This window comes from Falco biarmicus, chromosome 12 (genome assembly GCF_023638135.1).
Source record: "Falco biarmicus isolate bFalBia1 chromosome 12, bFalBia1.pri, whole genome shotgun sequence".
Classification (NCBI taxonomy): domain Eukaryota; kingdom Metazoa; phylum Chordata; class Aves; order Falconiformes; family Falconidae; genus Falco; species Falco biarmicus.
This window is the reverse complement of record NC_079299.1, coordinates 4119890-4142581: the sequence shown is the minus strand read 5'-3', so window position 1 is coordinate 4142581 and position 22692 is coordinate 4119890. Positions and strand designations below refer to the sequence as shown.

Below are 22692 nucleotides of genomic sequence, written 5' to 3'. Positions count from 1 at the left end.
TTGAGCTCACAGGACGTTAATGCATTTGAACACATTTTTATGAGTGAAGTAATAAACCTAAGTAATTCTGCCGTGGCTTGGGCTCCCATCTATTCAGACTCCAAAGTCCTTCGGGACAGAGCCCGTCTGCCTTGATTTATGCAGCACTTCACACAGCGGGGTCCATTCCAGTGAGTAATATTCATGGCAATTTTTTGAAAAAAATTCTTGGCAAAACCCTAGTCATAGGGATGGCCAATGTACTGAGACACAACCCTAAGAGAGGTCTAGCTGCAAAAAGAGAGCAGTGCCCCACTCACCTTCAAGGAAACACATAAATCATCGCAGTTAGAATTACCCTCCGGAGTTATCCCAAGGGAAAAGAACAAATTTTCATTCTTTCGGTTCCTTGCCTTGGCTGTTTCTGAAGGTGCCCCCTGCGTCTCTGGAAGGTGCTTTCCCAAACTGGGTCTTTGCAGGCAACCTTTGAATCTTTCCCGGACCACCACCTGCCCCTACACATCCTGCTTCAATCTGTCCTTCAGTGGACTTCAGAATAGCATCCCCAAACACCGTGCCCTCCGCCTGCTTCTTTAGAGGGCTGCTCCAAGGTGGCAGCTGAGATGGAGCAGGTAGCAGACACACGGACCTTAGGGAGTCTCTGCCACCAAGGAAGCTCCTGCCAGATGAACGTCTCCTGAACACGGTCTCTGCCATACCACCTACTCTTAAGTATGAGTCTGTATCACCTAGAAACAACATAAACATCATTGCATGTTTTGGCTAAATGCATCATGATAAAAGCTGTGACTACGTGTATAGCATGATACAGATCCGTGTGTGATGGTTTATTTGCTGCCCTTATTCCTTCTCCTTCAGGCAAAAGATACCATCGCTGCCGTACTTCAGCTGGCAGGCTCAAGTGTGCCAATCAAAAGTTTGTTTTCCAAGGTTAAATTCCAAAATGTTTTGCACAACTACAACTCTAAAGGAAAGCAAAAATTATGGATGCCCCAAAACCATGCAAAACAAAGTAAAGTAAACAACAGAATAAAACAGCTATATGAAACTTCATGTAAATACTTTCAAACATTTCTAATATTCCAAGTTTGTTTTCATCAGCTTTTTCAATTTATTCAGCCATCAACCCTAGTACTCATGGTCTTGCCCTTAATTTCCCAAGCAGTTTTCAAGAGCAGGCCATTGTGGCTTCTCAGACTTTATGCTGAAGTTTTATTTCTTGCTGGGAACAGCAGAAGCCTTTTTATTTACCTTCACATCATGAAAGGAATGGCACAGTATAGAGAATTTAGAGAAACCATCCAGAGCTGGGCATATATTTCTGAAAAGAGAGTTGCAGCAATTCCCCTGCACCCATTTATCATGCTAAACTAGACGCTTGGACCAGGTTTGCTTCTGGTTCTTTTGGGCTAGCACAGATTAAATATGACCTAAGGCAGCAGCAACAGCCGAAGGCCAATTTACGACTTAGTACCAGTGTTTTGGGGGAAGCCAGGTTTGGGGGGAGCTCCAAAGCAATGCTCCTCTTTATAACCTACATGATCAGATTTGTGGGAAACAAGTACCGGCTTGGGACCCCCAAAGAACTGCGAGGAAATCATTTGTGTGAATCTCTGCAACAAATCTGCAGAAGGAAAAGATCCAATTTTAGGACAACACAGAGGCTACATTCATTTCAGCTACTTATTTTCATCTAGAAGTAACGAAATCAGCATTTCAGTGGTGATGCAAACACCTGACACCAGAGGTGCTCACTGGCTTCTCTTGCATTAAATGAAGTCAGTACCAAAGTTGACAACTGCCTCTCTTCACTTACTCAGTAGATAGGAATAGTTTTGCATGTTTTCACACGGTTCTTGGTAATCCCCGGACTTTTAAGAGTTAGGCAGCGGGCAGCGTTTCAGACAAGACTGGCTAAAAAGCATCATTTGTAGGCAGGGGAATTCAGTCAGCCCTTTCGATCCTCTACCACTGAAGTCAGTAGGATTATTCATGTGAAGCACAATCACCCTAAAGCTGGTGTAACTGCGGTCACCTATGTGTATGTTATATACAGGCCTGCTATGAGGAATTGCTGAAGAGCACAGAGTTCAGATCCAGGCTTCAACAAGCTGTCAGGTACTCGTTTAGCCAAACCTAATCAACCCCAAGTTTGAATCTGGAGCTGAACTTGCCCGTTTTATGCATGTTAACACAGAGTTTGGGTTCAGGCTACGTTCTGAAGAAGAACATGTTGGTTTTAACACCATCCTAACCATGCACACCATCCTATAACTTCATCAGACTCTGCATCAAAGACATCCAAGTCTCTTCCAAAAACTCCTTTGGGGAAAACTGTAACATTATGGTAAAGATGTTACTGCATATGAGAGAAGACTTATAAAACCCCCAGAAAATAAATGCTGAATGCCCAATAAATACCAAGGCTGTCTCTGAATTGAAAACGTTCCAGTAGCTTACAGTGACAATTCCACTCTAACCACCACTTTATTTTTATTAAAGAAACAAAAGGAATTTCAAAAACTCTACCTAGAATCACTCGTTTCTGCCAAGCGGTTGTTCATGATGGCTAGAGCACCCACCCCAGCGGAGAAACCGTTTTGTCTCGTATTGATACAAACATTCCTGGGGTAGCCGTTGGCCGTCTCGGACAGCTGCTTTTGCAAAATGGCCAGGGAGACTTTATTGGATGCTGTAAGCTCCCGCATGGAGATCATCTCTCCGGAGAGCCTCCTCCCCTCGGTGTCGCTGTCGTACTGTCTGTCAGCATCCATCGAGATGTTATGTCGCCGCAGGCGGGCTCCTGGGGTGATGGCGTTGCGACGTCCGAGGCGGGCACTTGATTTATGGCACTTTGGGCAACATCTGCATTCGAATTTTTTCAACACCCAGTTCAAAACTTGCTTGATTACGATTGAGATGACATTAAAAAGAGAGTATATGCAACATACCCCCATTAATATAAATACGAAGTTTCCGAATCTGTATAATCCCTGATTTTGGTATGCAGCATTTTGACTGCTTACCAAATCTCCAAAGCCGATGGTGCTGAAGGTGACAAAGCAATAGTACAAGGAGTCAACGTAGTTCCATCCTTCCACGGCTGTATACATGGCGGAGGCGCAGCAGGAAAGGGTAATAGCAAAAATGCCCAGGATCAGCAGCACGTGGTAAACGGATGGCTTCCACCCCACCAGGCTGCCCACCCCAGACACAGCTGGCCCCCTTCGGAAGTTGGGAGGTAGGAGACCACTTCTTCGCAGCTGTCTCTCATGGCACGCCTTCATGATGAACGCCAGCAGAGAGATAATGCGCTCCAAGAAGAGGTTGAAGAAAAGGATCGTCCCGGCACACCCAAAAAGGCCATAAACGATGAGGAATACTTTGCCAGCCACGGTTGCTGGTGTGGTCATTCCAAAACCTAAGGCAGGGAGAGAAATGGGTGACATTAATGACACGGTTCTTCATGCATAAGCTCAGGACATACGTAACTTAAGAAAGGTCCCACCTCGCTGGATGAAAGGAGTGCTACCTCTAAGTCAGCTGAGGCCAACACGAAACCCAGTTTTGTGAAGAATGAAGATGACACCAGAAAGCTCAACGAGATGACTAAAACTCAAGAGCAAGCAAAAAAATCCTCACGGAGGTGAAAGGCAACAATTAACAGAGTAACACTGCTCTGTAGATGCAGGTGAAAGCATTCCTGAGCCCAAACCTCTCCGACGTGGGATGAGGTGAAGGCTCCACGCGTATGAGCCAACACAACCCGAGGGAAAGCTTAAGGGAACCCAGCGTAACGCTTCTGTTATCAGGTCTGATTATATATACCATTCATGCTGAGAAGATGGAATTTTCCAGGTCGTACAACAGGGAAAACCCCCTCACCTCCCCAATATTACACATTGTTTGGAAAACAACAGCACTTTAAAGCCTTAACCAAATGCCAGCTGCGCCGAGCCCACCTGGCATCATCACAGGAGGAGGGCAGAGCCATCGGCAGGACAGCCGCACCGCGGGCCGCCTGGCAGGCTGCAGCACTGGGACCTGCTAACTACAGCAGGGAAAACACTGCTGCGCCGTTCAATAGGAAAAGCAGAGTATACAAACCCTGGAAAGATCCAGCAGCAATATTAATTCACCTCCTCTTTACAATAATTGTGTTTTGACATTACTCACACATATAATTTTAGAGGTAAGCAGTAATGCCGACGGATACTTAAATAACAGCAAAAGCGACCTTACATTTGCATGCAAATACATACAGTTAGTTTGCGCCACATTATTTCCTGATACGTTATTTTATCGGAAGGAATCACGTACATTTCACATACTATCTCAGGAAGATTCTGCTGAAACTCCGTTCTGTACATATCGCCTTTGTTCTGCTATTCTTCCCTGTAAAAACGCTTAGTGGTTCAGTCAAAAAGCATACTGATGGGATTGAGGTGCCTGCTCGTGCCCCATAAATAAATAACCACCTCTACTCTAAATTAATGGCTTGTGAAAAATCCACACGCTGGAATTTCTTTACCTTATTGTTCCATAAAAATGCTGATCAAGTAACACATCCAGGGAGGTAAATATAAACACCAGACCACATCACGGAAGTTTGCAAAGTTAAAGGAGCTACTTCTAGCATAGAGCATAATGAAATCATTAAATCCAGTTTATTATCATGATGCACCGTTAAGCACCAACAGGAAAATATTCCCTGTGTAAAATGAGTTGAGACAGCGGCTTGAAATCTATTGATTTATTTTTGTGACGGCTGTATTTTTCTGGGTAATTTACTTCTGCTCCCTTTGTGCTTCATTGATACAAAATTTTGCATTTGTTGACAAAAGAGTGTAAACGCTGGTGACAAGTAAACTTGGAAATAGCTTTTCAACGACATGAAGGTGCACAGGGGAAGAGGTGGTCCTGCTTTCAGAACTGATCTGGCACGCTTGGGAACAGCCGTGGGCCAGCAATTTGGACTACACTGCATCAGCAGCACCTTCACAGCAGAAATAGTCTTCTCTGTAAAAGACAGTGAAAAATGTGCACAGCATTATCAGAAAATAAAAAATTGCCAAAGAGGTCATGAGATTTTGTTCTGGACCCACGGTCTCTCCATTTTGTCATGCTAAAAGGCCACCTTTGAGCAGACCTCGTGAGACCTGCCTTGGGGTCCCGGGCTTAGCGTGGGTGACTGGGCAGCTCTTCCCAGCGCCTCCTCTGTGGGGTGAAGCTGTTCCCTGGGCTGGGCTGGCTGCTGGCAGCAGCCTCCTCGTTTGATGATGAATATCCATCCACTGGAGCCTCATCCTCAGGAGGAGCCGGGGAGCCTGCCGCCGTTGCCAGCTAGGGATGCACAGCCAGCTAGTTACGGAGAAGGCATCTGTTCGCCCATGCCTTGTCAGCAAAGCATTTCAACATGTGCTTCACAGCAAGCATGTGAACGTCACCCTCAAAATAAATGGGTTTATTGTCACACATATGGCTAGACGCTTTTATTAATTGCAAAAAAAAAAAAAAAAAAAAAAGAGAGAGAGTAACAGTCTGGATCAAGCTGTAAATGCACTCACGCTTTTTAGTATTTTCTGATGATCATTCAAGAGGCGGGGAAGTTTTATAATTTTGATGCATCTTTTTTAAAGCAGGATTTTCTGAAGCATCATCACGTTACCAAAATTCAGTATGTAGCCATGCAAGGTGAAAGGACCCAGCACAGCACTGCGAGTGCTGAGAAATATGCCCGGCAGGCAAACACAGTAACTTCAGGTCGACAGCTGGCGGGCAGAAGTGCGGTCAGGTACTCGTCGTCCAGGGTCCTCCTTTGTGAGCTGTGTTTGTCCCTTCGGCATCACACGGACCACGAGGGGGTTATCCCTGGTATGTTCTGTACCACACCGCTGAGCTCAGCCCTTGCTCAAGGCTAAGTCATGACGCCTGGATGAAACAAATTCATCCAGAACTGCCTGTGCTTTTGAGACAACAAAAGGGAAGCAGCACAGCAGAGCTTTGCATTTTTCACGGCCCTGACACGTATTGTACAGGAACCTTGGGGTTGGTTCTGTGTGGCTCAGACACAAGTATTTCCACCCCCGCCATGCTAATTCTGACCCACTCTGAGCCACCGCTTCAGATACCAGCTCTGTGGCAGCATTAATTTCAGCTGATACTTCTCCCCCTACAAACAGAATTAGTACAGATGAGTTGATAAAACTTCTAAAATAACATTCATCCCTTGGCAGCCTCTCATAGGTAAGTGCTGGCACTTAATGAGTCCCTCATCCCGACTTGCACAACAGGTTTTGTGGTTGCCACTCTGATCACCTGGATTTTTAATTTACTGTAGCTGGTGATGGATTTAAGAGGTAGTGCAACTGGACAAACTTGTGATACGCTGCCTGTCGCTCTTGCTTTCTTTTCTTTTACCCATTTTCTTACGGGGAAAAGAGATGGGTGATGCCAGAATGCAAAAAGGAATATCATATCAATATGAGCTCTTCTCTCCGGCCGGCTGGGTTTGGCTACTACCTTGTCTCACCATATTTTGAGATTAAAGGGGGTGGCAGACAGAACACAGATAAACCAAGAGCAACTAATTCTGTTTCATGTCTGTTCCACACTTGCTTTACTGTCATGGCTTTCCAATAGTCTTGGTCGGTCTATTATTGACTAACACATATACCATACCGTATCAAGGAACAATGAGCATGTATTTACCCAGAGATGGAGGAAAGTTTTGGTCACCTCAAAAACTGAACACAAGGAAGTCTTCCAGCCTTTTACCACGGCACAGTGTGTCCCTGCCTCTTTCAGCCAGCCTCTCTGCTCTTCCCATGCAGGCGTAGTGCCAGGGGACACGGCTCGCCCAGCAGCTCAGCACAAGCGGGCTGTCATTCCAAACCCTGGAGCGTGACAGCACTTCGGTCATGAAAGCAGCATCACCTCTGTATCACTACATAACTATAATGCAGGTATATTTAAAGGAACGAAAAGAAACTAAAATGGTTGAACCTAACTTTTAAAAATTTGGATTCTCAGAAATAAGCAAAACCCCCTCTCTACAACCAGAACACTGCTTCTAGAGGGAATGAAGTTCTTGCAGCACAAAGATTAAGCTCTTACAGGGCTGGTCCCAAGAGATGGGCATTACAGAGCACAGATAAACTAAGAGCAACTAATTCTGTTTCGTGTCTGTTCCACACTTGCTTTACTTCATGGCTTTCCAATAGTCTTGGTTGGTCTTTACTGACTAACACATATACCATACCGTACCAAGGAACAAGACATCCTATTCTGAATTCCACGTTCGTGTTCTGGTGCTCCCCTCAATCTCTTCTCCACCTGTTAGCATTTCATCATTATTGCCCCTGGTCCAGTCATACCTGTGATTTTCACAACTACCTCTCATTTATTCTGCAGCTCCTTACCACCCAACATCCAGAAACAGTTGCCTTGGATACAGGGTCACAGCTCAGAGCCGACAAAACCGCCGCAGATGGAAACCTTCTGCTGCATCCAGTGCTTTTGCCCAAGGAGTGAGAATACTACAAAGGTGTTCTTCCACCTGGCTTTGCTATTTCAGACTACAAATGAACAACTAACTTTCCCTTTAACATCTTTGCCAGCCTGCTTTATTAAAATACCACCCCACTTTGGGTTGAAACGGTAAATTTATTTAGAGCTTTTCCATTGCCAGAGCCTTTAATATCAACGATGCTGTACAATCACTTTTGATCTTATTTAGATTACTATCTGGAGACAGAGCTCCTCAACAGTAGCCCCTGTCCAGCACTGTGTGCATTAAGACCCTTTAAATCAGACACATGTTACACCTGAAGACATGAGGTAGCACTGCAGGTTTTGGGGGTGCTCTCACAGGTATCACACACAAGCTGGCAGTCCTTGGTAATCCCTGTACTGGAGCAGATATTTCATGGAGAAAATACTGAGTGACTATGCAGCTAAGGACAGGCTCCCATAATCAATCAATCCATCAATCAATCAATCAATCTAATCTCTCGATGCACCCATCCTTGGTAATACATATACCACTTCAAGTTGAATAAGCTGGCTGTTTCTGGCATTTCCCAACTTTAATTTCCTAACTGTAATTTTAATAACATTCTTTTAATATGGATTATTCTCCCCAAAGCCTACAGTAAATAGGTGGTCAGAGGTCTTGTAAATTCGCTTTGTAAACCAGGGTGGACTAAACCAGGTCTTTTTTCCCCTGAACTCCTCTGACTGTTCAGTACTCAAAAACATTCATGCATGCAACCAGTCCACCAGAGACTGTGGGGAAAGGTGCCCACCAGTCTATTCTGTGACCTGAAAGAGCACCACAATAAACGCAATGGATGTATTTAAAAACCATCCAGGTCACTGCTGTTGCTCCTTGTTACATCTCCACCGGTGAAATATTAGTCAGGTGTTGGAGACAACTGCTACTCAAAGGAGCCACGCTGGCAGAACAGAGCCCGGAGGTGATTAATTGAACATTAAGGAGTTCCCAGGAGCTGCTTGGATTATTAAAGGCTTTCCACAGCACCAATTTTATCCTGTTTAAACACAGCTGTGATCGGGTTACTGGTTATCCTAAGCGCTGCTACGTGGAGCATCAGGGAACACCTCAGCATCAGAATCACCATCCAGAATCAATCCCCAGAATCAAACAACAAAACACCTCATCCAGAATTAATCACCCTCAGCATTTCTCTGCTGGCTGTGATTTAAACCACAGCCTAAAAGGCCATGGCCACATCTTCATTCCTCTTTAAAGTACATTGTTTCTTGAAAGACTTAATAGAATTGTCAGCCTAAAATAACGTACGTTTCCTTGGGGGGAAAAAAAAAAGTTATTAAACTGGCAGCCATGACATTAAATAACTGAAAGGTAAAGATAATAAATGGTTGTTGGCTACCAGGTGCATGTGAAGGGTATAACAAGAGCCCAAGATGTAACAATATTTTTCCGTAGAGGGGAATGACAAAGATGAACCTAAAATTATGCCACCAGTGACTTGGGTGAGGATGAGAGACAGGGCTGGAGAGCAGCGCCTTGTCCCCTGGGCTGGAGAGCAGCACCTTGTCCCCAGGGCTGGAGAGCAGCACCTTGTCCCCAGGGCTGGGAGGCAGTGGGGCAGCTCTGGCAGACCAGGGATGCTGGGACTCGCCAGCCCCTCCAGCAACCTGTGATTTCTGCTTGTGGTCTGTGCTCCCGTGGGCATCCCTTGGGAGCAGCAGGATGCCACGAGGGGCAGGAGGCACCTGCAACAGGGAGCAATGTGATGGAGGGGGCTGTGGAGGTAACCAGAGGTGCTGGTGGCTGTGAGCCTGGCACCGAAGAGGGGACTTGGGTGCTCTGGAGAGGAAATTTGGAGGGGAGAAGGTGGTGAAGCATCTCCTCTGCTAGAAAGGTGATGGGGGGGTGGCTGGAGGCTAAGAAGCTGCAAGGAAACCACTGTCTTGTGAAACCCCCTGCAGATGGGAACATGAAGCCTGACTCCAGGTGTAGGGTACTCGCACACGGAGGTGTTGCCGTGTGTGGCTGACACCCAGCTGCGTCAGCAGGTAGGTGAGGAGGGGACTCCATGCCTTATGGAGATGTCATCATGCCTGACAGAGCTGGAGCAACATATTTAGGGTGAAGGATATGCCAGACCCAGGAGGAGTAAGGGTGAGGTTTCTTCTCAGAAACCTCAAATGTTACCACCTTGATGGGGTCTAAGGCGTTGGGGGTGCCCCCTAAGGTCCCCTAGGAAAGGGGAGAGGAATATGCTCCTCAAAATCTGGCTGCTCACGTATCTTTGCCTTCTCCTCCTCCTCCCAGCAGGTTTCCCAAGTGTGTTTTCCTATGCTAACACCTTCCATCTGAGCTTTCCAGGAAAGATCTTCAGTTTTCAGTGAGTACTCAGGAGGCACATTTATCATCTCAAGTGGCCTAACTTTTGTAAATTTGAGTGATAAATGATCCTTAAAAAGAGAAATGCTGGGCCTTCAGCTTCGCCAGCAGCAGCAGTACTCCTGCCCTGTTATTTACCACAAGTAGGAGAGCTTTTACTCTCAGTTGTACCACATGCCGCCCTTTCTGTGTACAGCGTGAGGAGAAAGCGTGTACCAAAGACTAAACAAGTCCACCCTTGCTCACCACTACGTGTCATTACCATAAAAATATAGCCCAATAAATACAGAAGGAGGCTGATCATCTGGTCTGGCCAAGCTTCTCTGGCACAGAACCAAGCCAAGGGAGACGCAGAAGTGTCTCTAAATCAGTTTTACGGTTCCCTGGCTGGGGCTGGCTGCTCCTCTATGCAACTTGTACAAGCAAATGGGGACAGGCTTGTGCCAAGCCACCAGCGCTGCCAGCTGAGCAGCAGCTCCGGCCGGAGGTCTTGCTAAGCAGCCCCCCTGAAGAGGGAATACATGGGGAGGGTCACGGGCTTGAGGCTCCAAACCTTTGCCAAGCTTATGTTGGGTTTTTCTGGTTAATTCTACTGCAGCAGAGCAGATTTTCTAATGAGGGACAGGGGCCGGCTCCTAAAAGGAGACAATGGGGAATGAAGCTCCGAGAAGGAAGAAAATCAGAGGAGTATGAATTCAAACTGCACAGAGAAGAAGAAAGTCAGGACCTATGAGGTGGCGTTACTCTTGCTGACTCTCAACTGTAAAGGGATTGAGGCGTCCTGTGGCCTGACCATCTTCCTTCTCTGTCAACATACTTCCATAAACAAACTTTCTTCCAATGCTTCAGGTTATATGGCTCTTGTAAATAATATTATATATATATATAATATATAGTATATAAAAAAAATAATAATCTTCTCTGCTAAACTCTTGGGGCCAGACTCTGGTTTACAGTCCTAAAAATCAACACTGAAACTATTTCCTTCCTTTGATGCTCCCTTTCTTGGGCAAACCTTCAGCAAGATGATACTGAACTCCCTCTTGTTTGGTCAGTCGCCCTGCCCCTTGGCACGGCTGGGGTGCTCTAATGGCTCGTTAAAACTGAAAGGATATGGGTTAGTGTTGGCTAAGTTAGTGCAAAAGCACCTCACAAAGGAAGACTTCCAGAAAAAGGGGATGACAGCTGGATGCTCCTTCTTTTGGTTGCAGCCTGCCTCCTTGCGAATTGACCTCTGCTAGCCCAGAGCTGCTCTGGTGGCTGCCTCCGCACCTGACCATTGCAGGGTCCTACCTCTGGTTTGTTTTCTTTCCTTTTCCTAACAGCTGGGGACAAACACTGTGCTATAGTCTTTTCTGAAATGATGGAGGTGTTAATAATGGTAAAATATAGCCCGCACGCTCCTTGGTTGCTTGAGTCAGTTATATGATGGCAGAAAACCTCTGCCTTGCACTAGAGGGTAAGTGTCTTCAAAACCTGGCACTGACAGTTGTTGGGGCCATAGCAAAGCCCTGCTCACGTTCCTGTTGTGTGCAGAAGCACCAGCCCTGGCTTACCTAAGCACTGCTGAACCTCAGCTAAAACACAGCAGTCCCTGAGACAGTATCAGACAGAGGAAACATCCCTGAATGTAGAGTAACTATTTAAAAAAAATCTGCAAAACCAAAAGCATGATAACCACGAAATACACAAATCCCATCTCAGTAACCACAGATGTACGTGAAGGTTCAGCTCATTGACCCAAGTGTGGCCAATTCCTTCCCTCTCTGGAGCCGTGTCCAATATCTGGACCCACACACTGCCACCTCCTCTGACCTGCCCACAGTCTTCATGTAGCTGATAATATGATTCAAGGTGAACAAGGTTTCCAAAGCTGATTTCTGCTGCAGTCTTACTTTTTCATCCTTTAAAGCTGCTTCCGCTCTTATTTTCCTATGTTTTCGAAAATGTGTTTTTTTTGTGTGAGTGTGAATAATTGTGTATCTAAGCAACACCCTAACAGAAAAAAAAACTTATGCCCTCTCATTTCAAATGGAGTGTTTCAAACATTAGTATTCATACCTGCTTTTGCTGCTTACTGAAACTTGTAGTCACGTTCCAGATGCCTGAGCAGACCCAAAGTTGTGCAAAATTGTTTTTTCTGAACTGCAAGAAAATAAGAAAAATGGCATCCCCATGTTGGTATATTCTTGAGACATTTCGGGCTTCGGAAGAATACTTGCACATGTACTGCCACTCCAGTGCCGGTATATCCCATACTACTCCTCTTTTCAGGCTAAGAAATCACATTATCTGAATTTCACAAGTGATCTTGAGTGTATGTCGTATCTCCCCACGTGAGAAATCTGCTAAAACAAGATGTCACTCCTGGGCTTTCTAAGCCTTATGGATGGGAAGGCTGTCAAATGGTTAAATCACTGGCTTCTCTTTTGACTGGATTAAACAACAGACTTGCAGCGTATTTTTCTTCTGCCCTGGTGCCTGTGTACGTAGGCAGGTATTCAGAGAACATCTATTTCTTGATAGCTGCCTCAGCTCGTCGGCATTACAAAGAGCTAGCCTATAAAGGTGGACCTGTAGCATAAGAAGACCCTGAACACACAAACATCTTTCCCACTTTTGGGCCATTTTTTCCCAAATCTCTGTACAAGCTTCTACAGTTACAAGTTAATGAAAATAACTGAGAAATCTACCTTGACTTCTTAATGGCTTAAATACATCTTCATGAGTCCCTTATTTCAAAAAGTTCCAGCTGAAAGCAAAGCAGCAAATTCTCAAGTATCTTTTTGCCTGGGCAGCTCTTCTAAAATTCATTCACAAAGGCACAAAGATCTAATTTTAAGTAACTGTAATAGAAACACAGGGTGACAGGACTGCCAATAACCAGTTACTTCTCATTTTCTACTTCTGCATTAATCTTCCTTCCTTAGTTAGTATGTATCTCCCTTGACTACTTTTAAATTTAATGATACCGAACAACTTTGCCACGTTATCAAGACAGTTGTGAGCTTAAGATTTGCCTTGTCCTCACAGCTTTTCCAGTAGCAGTTTTTGTAAACGGGCAAATGATTTTATCAAACAGCTCCTTTCTGCCCCTCTCATTAAAATAACAATTTGGATTTACAAAGATCTTTACACCACAGTCATTTCCACCCCCAAAGGGCTTAAAAGCAGACTTGACTCTGTACACACCGAGCACGAAAGAGGCTGTATTTTTTGTTTATCCTCAAGAGATAAATGTATTGCTTGCACAATACTCAGTCCAAGCAAAAAGATGTCAGAATATTCAATAATGAATAACCAAAAGGATTTAATCTGCTTTTCTTTTCAATCGAAATGTACTGACTTAGTTTCTCCCCCAGTTCTTACGTGGGCAAATTCCCCCTAGTTGCTGTTTCTGCCGTGATTAAATCTTTCTGCGTAAGACTTGAGAATGAATGTGAACATTTGGCCCATCATTTCTGAAGGGGAAGAAGCTGCAGTGGCACAAGCTCAGAAAGGTTAAAATTAATTGAGGAATCACTGTGGGGATACAGTTGTCATCAAGGTATTACTGCTTTTTTCATCACTGAGTCAGAAGCACTTACTATGGATTTTCAAACACGAGCAATAGCAATGCCTCACCCATATAAGTAATCCCACATGTTAACATCAAACTGTTCAATTTCTTATCTTATTCCACTCCAAAGCTTTAATTACTTGGAAAGGCTGCTAACGCTTTGCCTCATCTAACGCAATTAGATTTAATTTTCATTCTAGTTCTCACTTAATTCAAGAGAGGTTGCATCAAAATCTTCCCAAGTCTACAGCTAGGTGTAGCACCCATTGCCATGGGCAGACCCACCGAGCTCAGGAAGATGTATTACTTAACAGGAACGACAAGTGCTGCCAACATCAGCCCTACATTTGTTTTATCCGCCTAGCGTGCCAATAAAATGAGTAAGGTAGGATTTCCTAAAGCTCTGTAGACTGGTCTACTATTGACTTCAGCAGAAGCAGGCTATTGAGGAGATATAAAATTAAACATATTTGATTTGTCTGGATTGCTAGGCAATTGCCCCTTAGATTATAATTCTGTTTGTTACTTCAGTGTTTCTATTCACAAAAGGTTTTATTATCACTTCAAAGGTTTACTGCGCTCAGGAGGACTTTCACATTTCAAACGTTCACCAGCACGAACACTTACCTCTGTCCTCACCCACCGGTCGTGCACCCAGGTACGCGCTTGGTGCTGGCACACAGTGAAAACTGTCTCTTTTGGCACAGGTAGGCAAGGCTTATCCCGATCATGGGTACCTGCTAAGTTTCCAATAATACCAAGCCATCCTTGTGCTAAAAATTGCAGACAAAATGTTTCAAGATGGTTTGCTATTGCTCTAACCCTGAATTCACTATGGAAAGAGGTAAAATCCTCCTTGACTTTAACAGCTGCAACGATAAGGTAATGCTAAAGAGATGACATTGTATTTTCCAGCGCAACGCCAGGAGTAGATACTGCTACACAAAGTTAATCGCCAACAGCTCTATCCCATGCTTGTTTTCCTCTTCTCTCCACGATGAAAGGCAATTAAAGCTCACATAATAGCAAATAGTGTGCTTGCAAAGATAAAGTGTGTAAAAGTGAGAAAAAATGATGAAGTGTGTATCACCCGTGTCAAAGTGAAGACAATCGGAGAAGGAAGAAATAGACTGGAACAAGAAATGAGGGTCAATTAACGCTAGGGAGGAGGGACAGGTGTGACGAGGAACAGAATGAAACTGTAAAGCTTGACTTCTGACTTCTTTGGGAGCTATTAACTTGAAAGACTGCGAAGAAATCAAACAGATACTCAGAACTTAATCAAGCCAATAAATCATCGGTAGGGGAGGGCATGCTAATTGGGAGGGAGGTGGCAGGAGCTGGAGAAAGGAGGAGTGCCCGGGCAAGGCGGGCGAGCAGGGAGCGCCAGGCAAGCTGCGAGAGAAGGAAAGGGGGAATATCCCCAGCAGAGCCAAGGGGGAGGGCAGCGGCAAGGGACTGGCCAGGCTCCATGGGAACACAGCCCGTAAGGTTTCAGGCAGGATTTGGATTTATGAGCCTACAGCAAACAGGGCAGCCCAGCGATTATGGTCCCGGTAACTGGTTTACAGGGAGGTCGCTTAGTAATGCAGACCGACTGGCTGGAGCCACACACGTCGCCTCTGCTGATGGAAAGCTGTCAAAGTGCTATTTTGGCCTAACAATGTTTGGTTTGCAACCGCATCTCCAAGCTCTTATAAATGCATAGGGAACCGAAACAGGGGTATTTGCTGCCCAGCAGGACTATCACTGAAGACCAAATTGAATGTGGTGCTAAGCAGGGGGTACGTGCCCACTAAGTAGACATTGCTCCTTCAATTACCCAAGCTAGAGGGACCCTGAAGGCTGCAAAAATAGAGAACCCTTGATTACAAACTCCAGTTTGTCTGTTTTAAGCAGCCAGCACACAGTAAGTCAATATAAAACGCCCCTGACTTCTGAGATGCTGGACCGTAACTCATGTGATGCTGAGCAAATTCTTTATTCCCTGATGTGACAGATGGGCTTTGTTTTTGGGTGACTGCTCCGAGATGCTGTGGTGCTCGACACCCAGTTTGGAGACCCCAGGTTTCAGTGCTCCAGCTGAGCACCCCAAACTCCACAGCCACAGCAAAAAGAAGTGCAGTTTGGTTGTCCTTGAACTAACCTCTCCAGCTGTAAAACAACGGTCTCCATTGTACTGACGGTACTGTTTTGAAACACTTGGTTTCATAGCTAGGGTCTAATACTTAAGAAACCTCTGAAACTCTTCAGATTAAGTAATCTGAGCTGGTGTGCTCCGTAGAAATCACTCCGTTTAGATGACCGAAGCACAGCAATAGCTCCATCTTCCAGGTCTGGCATAACCCTACAGGGGCAAGCAAACCTTAAGCAGTACCGAGACTGATTATAATAGTATTTTCAGGAAACTGTTTTTCTTTTAAAAAGGGATTTATTTAAAGTACTGGGGTTCCTCCCTCCCACTTTCTAGAATAAAACCCAACAAATTTCAGACCAAAATTATTTCATTGTGGCCCTTCAGCAGGGACACCCCGAAGTCATCCTTGTTGCTGTCACCTACAGGAAGGCAAGCTATGACTAAGATTACTTTTCTGCTTGGAGCACCCAACCTATGGCCACACATTTAGGAAATTCCTGTCAGTGGCACCTGAAGAAGTCAGTACTCCCATGCAGCTGCAGCAAGCAGAAAACATTGCATGGTGCCAGGTCTTCACCTGAGGGAAAATCACTGTAGGATCACTTCTCTCCACAGAAAAATGCTGACAGTTGACCTGCTGGCCTCTGAGCCTCTTGCTGTTCTTTATCAAGAATACCCAAGTGAGAAAATAACTTTCACCAACCCACCGGCACATTGATCAAAACATAACACACACCGAAGGAATCGGATCCGGCTGCAGCAGACTAAGCTGAAACTCCTGCTGGCTGCAGACCGCATCTGGGATGGCAAAGACAAATAACCTGACACTGCAGCCTAATAATACTGCTTGCTCTTCCAACTGCTTCCTCGCTTGTTTTTTGTTTCGTTATTTTTTAACTTCAAAAAGGTCAGCTCTGGAGGCAACTGCCCCCTAATGCGAATCTGCAAAAGCTGCCTGTACAAGCCTCAGAGAACTGCAGAGCCCTGATGGAGCGTAACGCTGCTGCCGCTGAGGTGCACACGCTGGTTTGTCACTTTTTGGTTTGTCTTGGCCGTACAGACACTGAAAGTGCACTCATGGAGAGCAGAGCCAGAACCTTCCCCAGCCGCAGCTCAGATTCATATCCTGAAATACAACAGTGAAGAAGACAGGGCAAATATATTTTCCCCTTAAAGCCTTCAGACCATCTCGGTTATTTGTGGAATTTCTTGCCAAATTACCGTGTGAAGTGGCTGCTCTCAGGCAGGCTCACAGCACTGCAGTCCAACACCTGACCGCGCACGTGCTGAGCTGCCCCACTGTCTTCTGCACATCGTTGCTATCGCATTATCGCCTTCAGCACGTCTGGACCTTCAGATTTTCTCAAAAGACTATGACCCAGAGCCAGAGGATATTTTACAAGTGCGTGGCAGTGGTGCCTAGGCTGTGGAGCACAAGCAGAAATGATGTGCTGGGTGTGCCAGGTCCCTACAGAGGACCCAGGGAAGAGGGTCGAATCCAGCTGCCACCCTGAGCAAGGAAAGCAAGGCAGCTGCTGGGAGCTAGTTAGCTGGAAATAAAAAAATACCAAATGATATGTCTCCCATTATGTGGCCTTTTTTCATGTGGTTTCAGAGCTCTGCTTCTCATCTCACCACAGAGCTGTGCCTTAGCTCTGTGAGACAGGAGCAGAGCATGCCCCATCCCTTCGTGAATACTGAGCCATTTCACAGGATACCTCAGGGATAAGGGAAGGATGAACGGTCCTGTGCTCTGAACACCCGTAACCCTTGCACAGCCGGGCAGGGACAGAACTTTGCGTCTTTTCTTCCCTGGGGTCCTTCTCAAGCACCTATAACCCAGACACATTCCATCCCCAAAAAATCCACCCACAGTAAGGGTGCTTTTTAAAAATATTATGTTGAAAAATCACTTTTACATGTTGGAGTACTTCTTTTGATCTCAATTTTTAATGCCCAGTATGGATTTCTATAAAGCAATTGTATCACTTGATTTTTGAAAACATCCTTACACATACAAAGCTTAAAATCCAAATTTACTAAGTCAATGCCTTGATATGTTTTACTAGATAGGCATCTCATGTTTATTCTAACATTTGAGAGAGAAAAATCTGGGTACAGAGTCTAGACTCGTGGGTTGAACCAGAACTCCAGAGCTTCGGGCATCCCAGAGCTGCCTTATGCACTAGGCAGAATGAATTGGTGCCACCAGAGCACGGGGGAAGCTAGGATGGATGCTGCTGCACTCCGCAGCATTTTACCACGGAGAAAACTGGTCCGAGTGCTGCTTTGCTTGTGCTGGGAACTATCTGTGATTTGCATTCGGGGAAGGAAGGAAAAAACTCAAGTGAAAATGAAGGTACTGCCAGTCAGACCCATGAATCAAGAACACATTTCACCGAGCTGCTCCTTAAAGAATGAGAACAAATTAATAATAATAATTGCCTATAAAAAAATACCTTTTGGAGTGCAAAATCATGACTGAATAAATGGTATAGACTGACAGCAGGAAGGCAGAAATTGGACTGAAGAGTTTTCTTAAATAGCTCTGAAAATTGAGATGTCTAGTGAAAAATAGACTCAGTGTTTCATTATTCAACCACAAATGCAAATGTGTTCAACCAAACAATGCAAAAATAAAAAACTGAATGCCCAGAGTGCTATCAAGAGTGCTTTATGGACTGCAAGCCACCACTTTGTGGGCTGTTCAGGAAGATGCTTTAAGATCAGGCTTAACATTTCATTTTAACTCTCCCTCGTTTCTTAAAGACCCCACTAAGGTGTTTCCCACCCAGAGGGTTTGTTTGCCTCCCTGTGTGACTAGGGAAGATGCAGAACTGCAGCCAGGGAAGTAGAGGAGACAAAGCACCTAACAAAGGGGAGCTGCTCGGCTCTGCAAAGGCCCTGCTCAAGGAGGGTGGATGGTGCAGCTTGCTCCAAGCCTGACAGTACCTAACCCTTGTGTTCACGGAGGGATGGAGAACTGGAGCCCCCTCCCCCTGTTCGGCTTACACAAACCCAGGAAAACTTGCAGCACTGTCCCCAGGTGACAGTATTTCATATCTATATAGGTACATTCATATATATACATATGAATGATTTAGTAGCTTTATTAAACCCAGGGAGAGCAGAGTGAGGACTCGAAAAGACCAGCGAGTTTTCTGTGAGTTGGAATCCTCTACAGATCAGAGGCTGAGTAACCTGTGGGTGATCTACCCTTGACAGACATGGTGTCTACTTGCTGTTTGTTAAGCAATGAGTAAGAAACCCTTCCGATGCGTCACTAGGAGCGTGTTTAGCTGGAGTAATAAAGTTGCTTTGACACATGTAACTGCTGAAGTTGTTGAGGAAGGCAAGCTGTTTTGACTGTAGATGTTCTTGGTGCGGCTGAGTAAAGACAGCATTCTCCTTGTGAATTAAGTGTGACGTGAAGGCAAGTGAAACCGCTCTGAACCAGGCTAATATGGTACGTGAGCAGACGGCGGCATCAAAGGTAGCCCAGGTAGGCAGGTACATCAGTGAGCTAGCTGGGAGGGAACAAAGGGACCACGAAAGAATGGCTCTGGAACCGCTGCCCCAGGTGACATTCTGATGCCTACCATTTGGTTTCACCCATGCTGGGACTGTGAGCAAGACAGCTTTGTCCATGTTTCATTAAGAGTACGGCTTTTGGGTTTTAGCGGGACAAATAGTTAATTTGCTGGGGTTTTTTGCTTTTGCCGGGCAAGCACAGCCGCCAGTAATAACTGAATACAACTGTGCGGCAGAAGAAACCTTGCCTGTGGAGAAGCAGCTAGGCTGAGCTCACCGTGGGCTTTGCCTCTCTGCAAGCTGCAGCAGCTTGAAGAGGCAAGTGAGGAGAAGCGCTGAGGTGGGGGCAGCAGTTCTTCATCTGCCAGAGCTGCACATGTAGCTACTAAGAGCTATGCCAGGATGGGGTGCAGGAGCCTTGGGATGCCGGTACTCCAGGAGAAACTACTCCTGCTGGCATGTGCCCTCAGCACAGGGGCTCTGCCATGGCCTTCGCTGAGCCCCAAGGCACGACTCCTGCTGCTGCATCTCCTCACTCAGAGCCAAACCTTGCTCTGCAGCAGGCTCGCTGAACTCACGCAAAGTACTGTAAGCAATCGAGGAGTAAGCACTAGCAGGTAGTATGCCAAGAGAAGGTACTGCTCAGGGGAACACTTGGCAGAATCTGGCCTTTGTTGTAGTCGGGGGAAAACAAGCTTCAGCCTCCATCTCTTGTGGGAGAGATCTTGACATTGTTGACTATAAAGGAAGAGCGGTGCCCTGGGCTGTGCTACAGGAATATGAGAAACACAGTCCCTGCTCCAGCCATTTACACCTGTCAAGATAGCCAAAAACCTTGCTGAGCTGCTCATCCCCTCAGCCCAGGTAAGGCAACAAAGTGGAGACGCAAACAAATGCTTGCAAATGAAGAGGCAGCATTTTACATTTCAATAAGGACAGAGAGGAGAAGCCAGGGCTGGGGCAGGAGTGCACAGATCTGCCTTCACACACCACCTGAAGATTCTCTGTTTTCTACAGCAGGTGTAAGGAAAGAGTAGATTTGTTAATACACGGACTTTTTTTTCTCCATCCATTCAGGTCAGTCATAATAATCTCTTAAAAATATATGCTTTTGTGATGAAGAAGGCCTAACAACTAAAACGGTGTTTTAATGACTGTAATATTTATTGTACTTGAAAGGGAAAAGTTAACTGAATTATTCAATGCAAAAAGTAACAATACCCGACAACATTGCTGTAGTCACCATCACGACTCTATTATACAGATTAGTCACTATTGATAAAACATTTTCCAAACCTAATGAATGTAAGTGCAATAATTTCTTCCTCTCTAATAAAAGGAAGGCATGGCATTTATGCTCAGAAGCCCCTGGCAGAGAGAGAAAATCGTTAAGACCTTGTGTTCGCAGGGATGGGATTTCTCAAGCAATACCCTGAGAGCAGCAGACAGCCGCAGCTTTACTTCCAAGTAAATCTCTCACACGGCAGTTTTAAACGGTGCTTTTAGAGTAAAAACCTGGCAATTTTAGAGTAAAAAAAAATTCCTCCCCCCAAAACTCACCATTTCCTCATAAAGCGAGGTTCTTCCTAAACACCTATCTGATACGGGTACCTGCAGCCAGCTGTCACCAACGATGTACTGAGAACGTACATTATGGTACAGCTAGAAGACATGCGGCTGCGTGTAGATTATGTCTTTATTTACATATACATCTTAACTATGTCAGCAATGAAAACCAGCATCAAGTTCAGCGATCAGGCAACGGCGAAAGCCTGGCTACCGCTTCAGCATCTCCAGTAGCCCGCTGGCTACCAGCCCCCGGGGCCGCCTCTCTGCTAAGGAGCCGCTGACCGTGTGGCGCACCCGCTGCGGGCAGGGAGGGAGGGCAGCGCGGGCGGGCAGCGCGGGCAGGGAGGGCAGGGAGGGCAGCGCGGGGGGCGCCCACGACCCAGTCCGTTCGCTCCTTCGGGCCGGCCGAAGCCCACCCGTGCCGCCACCCAGCCGGCAGCAAAAGTTTGCTGGGCGGGGGACACGGGGCTCCCGCCGCCGCCGGGCCGGGACAGCGGCTACCGCGCCAGCCAGCGGTCCCACGGCCCCGGCGGGCTCCGTGCAGCGGGGCGGGGGGGACCGCGACCCCCGCGGGGTGCGGGGTGAGCGGGGACAGGGACCCGGGCCCCCCTCTCCGCGACTGCCAGGCCCCCGGTTGCCACGGCAACGCGGCAGCGCCTCTCCCCAAACTTTGGTCGCTATAACGACCGGCGCGGGGCCGCGGCCGCGGCACCCCCCGGCGGCCCCGCTCACCTATGGTGGAGACGACGGTGCCCACGAAGTAGAAGGCGCCGGGGAAATCCCAGCGCGGCCGCAGGGCGTCGACGCGGATGCCCGCGGCCATGGCCGCCTCGTAGCTCCGCAGGAAGACGCGCAGCTCCGGCAGGCTGATGTTGAAGATGCGGCTGAAGTTGTGCAGGGTCCGGTTCCAGCGGAGCTGCGCCGCCGCCTCCGACGGGCTCTCGAGGGCCGAGAAGACGGTGGCGCCGGCGCTCAGGTACGCCGCGATGAGGGCGGCCAGCAGCAGGAACCGCCCGTTGTCCTCGTTGAGGGGCGCCAGGCGCCGCCGGCGGCAGGAGCCCGCCGCCCCCCGCGGGGGCATCATCCGGTGCGCGGCGCGGCGGGCGCGGCGGGCGGCGGGCGGCCCCCGGCGGGGGGCGCGGGCATGGGGCGGCGCGGCGCGGAGCCCGGCGCGGCGGCGGCTTCGCTGCAGGGGCCGCGGCTCTGAGTCATCCCCCGGCGGGGCTGCCCGGCCGGCTGGCGGAGGCGCCCCGGGGCCGCCGCTCTCGCCCGCCCGCCCTCAGCCCGACGCCCCTCGCCCGCGGGGCCGGGGGGCTGCTGCGGCGCGGCCCGCCCCGGCCGGCTGGCTCTGGCCATGCGGGGCGGCGGCGGCGGCCCCGCCGCGGGGGAGACCGCCGCGGGGAGGCGGAGGCGGAGGCTCCGCTCGGCGCCCGGCCGACGGCGGGCGGAGGGCGGGAGCGTGCGGCGCGGCCCCCGGCAGCCGCGGCCCCGGCGCGAAAGGCCCCCCCGGCCCCGCTGCCGCCGCCGCCCGCCCGGGCCGGGGAGCCGCCGCCGGTGCCGCGCCCCCGGGGGGCCGCCCGCAGCCCGGGACGGGGGAGGGACGGGGCGGAGCGGGGCGGCCCTGCCCTGCCCTGCTCTCCCCTGCCCGCTGCCCTCCCCTGCCCGCTGCTCTCCCCTGCCTTGCCTTGCCTTGCCCTGCCCTGCTCTCCCCTGCCCGCTGCTCTCCCCTGCCTTGGCTTGCCCTGCCCTGCCCACTGCCCTCCCCTGCCTTGCCCTGCTCCCTGCTCTGGCCTCCCCTGCCTTACCCTGCCCTGCCCGCTTCGCTCCCCTGCCCGCTGCCCTCCCCTGCCTTGCCCTGCCCGCTGCTCCCCTGGTCTCTGCTGCCCACTGCGGCCCCGGACGGCTGCCGCCCCCCTTGCCGTTGCCTTGCTGTTGCGGAGGTTTTTAGCTTTAAAACCTTTTCTCTATGCCCGGTGCCAAGTGAGGTGGTTTTGAGGGAGC

At 48.0% G+C, this 22692-nt stretch overlaps 1 protein-coding gene across 1 annotated transcript; it reads right to left on the bottom strand.

Moving 5' to 3' along the window:
- Nucleotides 1-2474: 2474 nt before the first annotated feature.
- On the bottom strand, nucleotides 2475-22273 carry KCNK12 (potassium two pore domain channel subfamily K member 12). Its single transcript, XM_056357668.1, has 2 exons — nucleotides 21424-22273; nucleotides 2475-3421 (listed from the first exon to the last, which is right to left on the bottom strand). The coding sequence occupies exons 1-2, from the start codon at nucleotides 21773-21775 to the stop codon at nucleotides 2526-2528; spliced, it is 1248 nt and encodes a 415-aa protein (XP_056213643.1). The 5' UTR covers nucleotides 21776-22273; the 3' UTR covers nucleotides 2475-2525.
- Between the last annotated feature and the right edge of the window lie 419 nt (nucleotides 22274-22692).

Coding starts and splice junctions, on each gene's coding strand:
- KCNK12 (XM_056357668.1), bottom strand. CDS start 21,775: ATGATGCCCCCGCGGGGGGCGGCGGGCTCCTGCCGCCGGCGGCGCCTG. Junction 3,422..21,423: donor CACCGTCGTCTCCACCATAG/GTGAGCGGGGCC, acceptor TCCCTGCCTTAG/GTTTTGGAATGACCACACCA.